The sequence below is a fragment of the Daucus carota genome, chromosome 6 (genome assembly GCF_001625215.2).
Source record: "Daucus carota subsp. sativus chromosome 6, DH1 v3.0, whole genome shotgun sequence".
Taxonomy (NCBI): Eukaryota; Viridiplantae; Streptophyta; class Magnoliopsida; order Apiales; family Apiaceae; genus Daucus; species Daucus carota.
The window spans coordinates 14,570,121-14,578,041 of record NC_030386.2 but is presented as its reverse complement, the minus strand read 5'-3'; the positions used below and the strand labels follow the sequence as shown (position 1 = coordinate 14,578,041).

At 35.3% G+C, this 7,921-nt stretch overlaps 1 protein-coding gene across 1 annotated transcript; it reads left to right on the top strand.

The window, feature by feature from the left end:
- Positions 1-619: 619 nt before the first annotated feature.
- LOC108224521 (uncharacterized) lies at positions 620-4,439 on the top strand. Its single transcript, XM_017399169.2, has 4 exons — positions 620-1,220; positions 2,188-2,637; positions 2,876-3,081; positions 4,003-4,439. Exons 1-4 carry the CDS (start codon positions 776-778, stop codon positions 4,246-4,248), a joined length of 1,347 nt encoding a protein of 448 aa, XP_017254658.1. The 5' UTR covers positions 620-775; the 3' UTR covers positions 4,249-4,439.
- Positions 4,440-7,921: the final 3,482 nt, after the last annotated feature.

The following is a 7,921-nucleotide window of genomic DNA, read 5'->3' as shown; positions in this document are numbered from 1 at the left end:
ATTATATTATTTCTATCAAATTTTAAATTATTTTAAGTAGAATATGTGACGCCAACTCCTATTAGATTATATTTATAAATGTATTTTATATTAGAATTATTTTAATGTGATTTAAATATTTTCTTAAAATTTTTTATGGTTCGAGATTAAAATTAATAAACACGATTTGTTTTGAATTAAGAAGATAGAATCATAAAAATGCAATAAGGTGGTAGAATTTGTTTTGGATTAAGAAAAAGTTTTTGTATTCGTTTCTCATATAAATTGGGCTTATTAATTTTCAAATATATTAGATAAAAATAATTTTGTGACGGTTCGATTTATATGATTCTACAAATAAAATTGGTAGAAAATATTTATTTTGGATTAAAAAAAACCAAAAACACATGAAAGAAAGAATTTGTTTTGGATTCAGAAAAGGAATTATAAACATGCGTAGATGTCAGTTTCCTTTTTAAACAGAATTTAATTTTGTTCTAATCTAACGGTGCTTATTTGTTCAATATACGATCCAACGGATGATAAGCTTTTGGACCATAGGACCATGCGACCAAATTATGTCCCTTAGGCTTATTATATATAAGTATATAATTCGACAGTTTGGTCATTGTTTCCCGTGCAGTAAATTCTGGTCCTCCCCGTCCCTAATTTCTTAGGGTTTCATGACTTAAACTGACCTGCTCACTCCCTGAAATCTTTCACTTCATTTCGCACATTAAACCCCTGATCCCCAACAAAATAGACCAGGCATCAGCTGCACATTGCTAAGCTATCAATGGATTTCCTGAAAAAAATAAGAAAAAAAGCCCACAAACAAGCCCCGCTGAATGATTCAGACGCTAAGTCTGCTCAGCAGTCAGAACAGGCAGCTGCTGAACAGAATGTTGATGCATTGGGCAAATCAATCAGTGTTGAGCCTGAAGACAATAATGATAATGGTGATGAGGAGGATGATGACGATGATTTCATTACGAATGAAGTGAAAAGGAGGTTGAAGGAGCTGCGGAGGAATAGCTTTATGGTGCTGATCCCGGAGGAAACGTGCCCCGAAGAGGAGGAGGAGGGGGAGGAGGAGGAAGGCGAGACGAGCTCGGCTGATTGGAGGGATGTGGAAGCGGAAGGGAGGCAGTTCTGGTCGGGGTTCGCGGAGGTGTATGATAAGTATTGTGAAAGAATGCTGTTGTTTGATCGCTTGAGTGCTCAGCAGCTCAACGACATTGGTATTGTTTTCGGGTTTTATCTGTTTCTCTCTTTAATTGATGTGTTTCTTGGATATGATTTGGTACACATATGTGAATTGTAGTCAGTCATAATGTGAGAATATGCAATGGATTTTACAACATGTGATTCTATCTCGTTATCTACATGTGGGAAATCCTACATATTAATCACTATCTCCTCTCGGGAATTAGAGGAAGGTTGAGGATTCTATCTCAGTGTCGGGATTGTGTGTGATTATTATAGTTTCTGTAAATACGTGTGTGAGTATCTCAATTTCTGTCGGTATGTGTGTTATTATTATACTTTCTGTAAATACGTGTGAGTATCTCAATTTCTGTCGGCATGTGTGTGATTATTATAATTTCTGTCGATACGTGTGTGATTATCTCAATCTCGGTCGGTATCTGTGTCTTGAGTATCTTAATTTCTACAAGTGCAATTGATCATAAATAAAAAAACAACAAAACTTAGCAACATAATTAACATAACTGCTATATAATTGACCTGAAGGTTTGAGTATTAGTCCATATGTGTGTCTGAGTACCTTGATTTCTGTCGGTATGTGCATGTGATCATTGAACAATTTTTACAAGTGCAATTGACCATATCCAAAAAACAGAATTTTATGACATACTAATATAACACATTATTGCTAAATAATTGAGCAACAAACAGGACTAGTTTCCTCAGGTTGCTAATAAATCGATATGTAATACACTTACTGCTTATGTGTTTTAAAAAGATATTTGAAATGTTTTTTTTTTCCAAGTTCTCTATAACACTTTATAAAATATATTCCCAAATATGTACTTAGTAACAATAGTTTAATTGCAATCATGCTTTTATGTAAATTTGGTAATAAGTTTGATTGACTTCCTTGATAACTTAAAAGTTGCACTATTCAAATTGCATATAATTTTTGAAGTGTTGTGTGATCAACTCCGTCACGAAGGTTTCCTAATGCAGGTTCTCAATTTTCATCAACTCCGTCACCAAGGTCTCGTGATACAGGTCCTCAAGGTTCATCGACTCCGTCACCAAGGTTTACTTCTAAGAAGCTTGCATCCCCTTTGCGATGCCTATCCCTGAAAAAGTTTGAAGAGCCTGGGGATGAGACTGAACAGTTACAGGAGCTCCCTAACAGCCCATTACAAGATCTTGAAGTCGCATATGCTGCTCATATATGCTTAACTTGGGAGTTGCTCCATTGCCAGTACACATATTTAAGCCAGAAAATATCTGTTGAACCTGAAAATTCCTGCACCTACAATTACAGTGCTCAGCAATTCCAACAGTTTCAGGTTTTGTTACAGAGGTTTGTCGAAAATGAACCTTTTGAACAGGGTCACAGGCCGGAAATATATGCTCAAACTAGAAAATCGCTCCCCAAATTACTGCATGTTCCAATGGTGCAAGGTAAAACTCACTTCGGGTTCCTATACTCTTGAATCTGTAGATCTGTAATTAAAATTTCAGCCCTAAAGACTTGAAAGTTAGCAATAACTCTAAAGTCAGTCTTCTTTAAATATTATTTGTGAATTCTCTTTTCTTGATGTTCAGAAGTTTCATGTCAGTTATAAACGCTCCTTCTGAATTTTGAATATATTCCTCATTATGGTCATTATTTTTTATTTGTGAATTAAAAACTACCCAGGTTTAGACAAAAAAGAGGTGAAAGAAGAGGAGTCAGATCTGAAGGTACTTGCTCCAGATTTAATTAAAACAATAGAGAGCTCAATCCTCACATTCCACCACTTCTTGAAAATGGACAAGAAGAAATCAGGTGGTGTCCGTGACCTTTTTGGAGGTCAGACTCAGTTGCCTACTCCCCTCCAACAAGTTCAGTCATCTCTTAAACAGGTAAATCAGTTATGCTATCTAATTTAAAATCGTTTACAGGCAGTCTGTGTGAAATCATTTTTAGATGCATATTTTTCTCGCAAGAACATTTTAGCTTCTCTCCAAAAGTCTTATAAGGTCAAGTAACCCAGAACTGGGGGCGTCACAGACTCACAGGTTTTAGCATATGTTTCCCCCTATTTTTTTCTCATAGATTACCTTGCATACAATGTTGTTTTGCACATTGTAGTCTCAATAGCTGAATAGTTTGTATAGGAACTAGCCTATCTCGTCCTACCTAATAATTTGTATGTAAAAAAGTTAAACGTTTTGACTGTTTAAATTCTGCTAAAATGTTTAACTGTGAAGATGAGAAGAACAGAGCATAAGCTCTTAATGTATATCACTTCAGATGATGTTTATTATCAGACTTTCAAATGCTAGAAGAGGCCTAGGAACAAAGGTAGCTGTCCAATGTAACATAGTCGATGAATCTTTTACCTGATGCGAATTACACCATATTTATTGACATCGCAGCAATGACCACACTGATTAAATATGGTAATATGGTCCCATAGAACAAGCAAATTATTTACTTCTGCAAATAAGATTTAATACTTTATACATCAACTTATTGATATCTTCTTTGGGTATGACTATTGACTACCTTCCCCTCACATATACGTTACAGTCATTAGATCTCCTTTCCTGCATACGTTACTTTAATTCCCTCTTCTCAAATATCTCAGGCATAAACATATAGAACCTGCTATCATTGATATTGCAAGTTCCACTAAAATTTTCTAGTCCTAAAATTGAATTTAAGTGCCTCGGTTAGTCAATTGTGTTATAGATTGTATTAGATGTAAAACTTCATTTAGTTAAGTAGCTGACAAATGTTAATATGATATGATTCTGACAGTATGTACTTGATATCTGCAGAAAGAGATTAAATTGAAGGAATTGCGCAAAAAGAGGAAGGGTTGGAAGAAGAAATCTTGGCCAGCAACAGAAGAGGACGTGGAGCTCTTGTTAGGACTGATCGATGTCAAAATCTTGCGCAGGGTTTTACGGATGGCGAGGATCAGCAGAGAGCAGTTGCTTTGGTGTGAAGAGAAGATGAAGAAACTAGACTTGTCAAAAGGAAAGCTGCAGAGAGATCCATCTCCTATACTTTTTCCTTGCTAATGTAAGAACCAGATAATGGTGAACTAGCTTGTCAATTTTCATATGAAGTTGCTTGGATGGAAACCCGTTCACTCTGCCTTCCCGAGAATTATTACCGGGCATCATCCTGATTCTTCAATGAGATTTAAGGAATGTACCAACTAAAACATCAAACTTGACATCTAGTTTATAATTTAAAAACTTTACCGAAACCTGTGGATGGTTGAGAAACGTGTGGCTTTCTTTTCCTTCTTCGGTTTATGTCAACCATGAACCAAGGCAGTGAATTTTGGTGGTAGATTTTTACATATATCTGGAGTTTTCTTTTCTTGTTCATTTTGTCAGTGCTTAACATATGCTAGTATTTATATTTAAATCAATATTATTATTATTATTATTATTATTATTATTAAATTTCCAACCAAATCAATGGATCTTGTGCCTATTACCGGTAATACTGGATGGTCCGGATTATAGCAATCTATTTTGGGTTTTTCGTTGCTGTAGACTTTTTATGTGAATATATGGTGTCATTGCGCCTATTCGTGCTTCAGACACATTTTAAATACTTTTATCTTTCCTTTATTAAAAAAACATGCATGTTGGACATATATCTTAAAATTTTCTATCTCCCTTTTATAAAAAATACATGCATTTTAGACATTAATCTACGAATTTTATTTTGTAATTCTTCGAAACAGGGCAGAGGCAAAAAATATTGCTTCAGTTTAGAGTTTAGGACTCAACTATGGAAATTGCTTGAACTATCTGATGGTTTCCGTTCAATGAGTTACATTTTGTTTTTGCCCTCCGGAGAAAAGCATAATCAACTGAGTATAATATAATGTAGAAATGTGTTGTGGTTTTGCCCTCGGGAGAAAAGCATAATCAACTGAGTATAATATAATGTAGAAATGTGTTAGTGTATATAAGAGCATCTCCAAACATACAAAATCTTTAGCTAAAAAGTGAGTTGGCATTCCAAATATAAAAAATTTAGCCAACCTCTTGAAAAAAATCGCACTCCAACCACGTGAATCTGTTGTCTATAATTTTAGTCAACCTTCTATGGACGACTATATTTGTCGAACCTCTACAGGTCTGTAACAAATCTGTAGGATGATTGCATATCATTTATTACCATATTAAACTGATATATTCTATTTTAACAAACTAAAATATTAATAACATTCGATTTTTAAATTATAACCAACCAATATAGCCAATACCATTAAAGTACAATGTCTTACAGGTTCAGCAAATTTTACATAATGTCTTACAAGTTTAATTTAGCCAACGATTATAGCCAACGCAGTTGGAGATGCTCTAATGGGTCTTTAGTTTTACTCAGCCCCGGTGTTCTATTTATCCTGTTAATGAGCCCAATTTCATGCAATATCAGAAGATTTTCACCGATGAAAAACTCCGAATTAGTTTATTTCTCTTGATTTGTTCTCGTTTTCTCAATAATACTTCCTACCGGATCCGTTCCAATATTTAAGATCTACTCGATTTTCAAAATTTTGATTTGGTGATAAATCAATTGTGGTCAATGACGAGTTAAGCGATTGCGATTCAATCTTAGCCATAAGAGTGATTACATATATTTATATTCGATAATGTAAGGCTCGTGTGAATTGACCCCAAAACAATGACATGAGTTCAAAATCTTTTGTTTTAGTGATTTTTAAACATATTTGTCTTATATGTCCTTTCTAATTGGTCATATATTTAGTTTTTTATTTTTATGAATCGTTTTATAACTAGATTTATAAGACTTGTTGTTTCTTTGATTTTTATTATTGTGCCCCTTTCGAGGGAGTGCCATAATTTATGACTTTTGATTGTGTATTGCGATTTTGTTTGTCGTTTATTAACGATTATGTCATTTTTGATGACTTTGTTTTGGTGCTTGGTATAATCTTTCGTGCTTGATTCTTTCTTTATTTCCTCCTTTTCTTTTCTGTAACATCCCACATCGGTTAGATAAGAGAGTATTTGGGCCTTTATATGCATAAGCAAATAACTAATGTATACCAAATTTGCTAGCACTTTTGGGCCGACCTGTGGTGGTTGAGTCCGGTATGCATCTAGTTTTGGGCTTGGAATGTTATAAATGGTATATGTGACAACCCGGATCAAATCCCGAGTCTTTTTCGAAAATCGGGTCGAGTCTCGAATTCCAAATCCAATTGCAACAACTTGGGTAATCCACAAGCCCATCACAGGCCCCCAAAAGATTATGATTTGTTGGTGCAATTGGTAGTAGTACTTATGCCTATAAACTGAACTAAAGTCCACACACTCCTCCGATGTGGGACTGGGGTGTTACAAACTCCCCATTTAAATTCCTGACGTCCTCGTCAGGCCGAAACGGATAGCCCATAGGCCCAGATCGAACCTCTCTAGCCATTGTGGGATAATACCGGCTTGCTCTGTGTCCCCGCCTTCGGATCTCTGCTTTCGAGAGCCTCGCTCTAATACCATATGTGACAACCCGGGTCAAATCCCGAGTCTTTTTCGAAAATCGGGTCAAGTCCCGAATTCCGAATCCGAAAATAAGTCGAAATACACTGGTCCAATTGCAACAACTTGGGTAATTCACAAGCCCATCACATGCCCCCAAAAGATCATGATTTGTTGGTGCAATTGATAATTGTACTTATGCCTATAAACTGAACTAAAGTCCACACAATCTTCGATATGGGACTGGGGTGTTACATTTTCTCTCCTTTAGTTTCTTTCTTTCTGCGGACTTTTGTCTCTCATCCGGGTTTTTTTTTCCAGTCATTAAACTTTTATTGGCAAAATTTCCAGGGCCATCTCTGCAAGACCTTTGGTTAGTCCGGATATTTTTTTGAATGAAAGTTTTCCTTTATTCTTAGTTGTGCGGATTTTGCTTTTCTTTCAAGTGTTTTTTCCAGACATCAAAATTTTTATCTAATTTTGTGGGGTATTTCGACATGTCTTTTGGTTAGATGAAAGTCTTTCATGTATGAAAAAGCTTACCGAGATTCGGTATTGTATTTCGATACAATTCAATGATGTGAAAGTCTTGCGACAAAAAAAAAAAAAATTCTATGAATTTCTATATTTCCTACTATAAAAAATCACCGTAACCTACTTCAATCTCCAGTATAACCGTCTGAATAATGAATTAGTTACATGTTTATGGTAAAGGTGAAACATTTAATTCTGTTATGAGCATAAAATCTCATTATTATTATTATGTGGGATCAAAAACTTGGAAAGTGGACGAGTACTGCACTTGCTCTTACAAACACGATTCTTGGGGGATTGCGTGGAAACCTAATTATATGACGATTCCATGTGGATTCTGTGAAAGGGAAATAACGAGATTGTGTGCCATCTATTCCAGCATCCAAAGCAATTGGGCGTAGCGAGAGATACATTCGCACTAACAGTCTAACATCACCACTTTGTAGTTTAGATCAATCAGTATACTCAAATTCTATTCTGCTCCACAGATTCATACGTCTCATATATTGCGCTATCAAGACGAATAAATAACGCAACAGACCATATTTTACTATTTGCATGTGGGGTAAACTCGTGAATGTCCCAGTTTAGGATCCTTGGCAAATATGCAGATGATGTAAATTAACACTCAAGGCCTGTCATTTTCATGCGAAACAGGACACATTGTATGCTTCTAACTCTAATAATTAAAATA

Bases quoted from the DNA above. Each gene is read 5' to 3' on its own strand.
- LOC108224521 (XM_017399169.2), top strand. From the start codon at position 776: ATGGATTTCCTGAAAAAAATAAGAAAAAAAGCCCACAAACAAGCCCCG. The intron at 2,638-2,875 runs GTAAAACTCACT...AAAACTACCCAG, and splicing joins GCATGTTCCAATGGTGCAAG to GTTTAGACAAAAAAGAGGTG. The intron at 3,082-4,002 runs GTAAATCAGTTA...TGATATCTGCAG, and splicing joins TTCAGTCATCTCTTAAACAG to AAAGAGATTAAATTGAAGGA.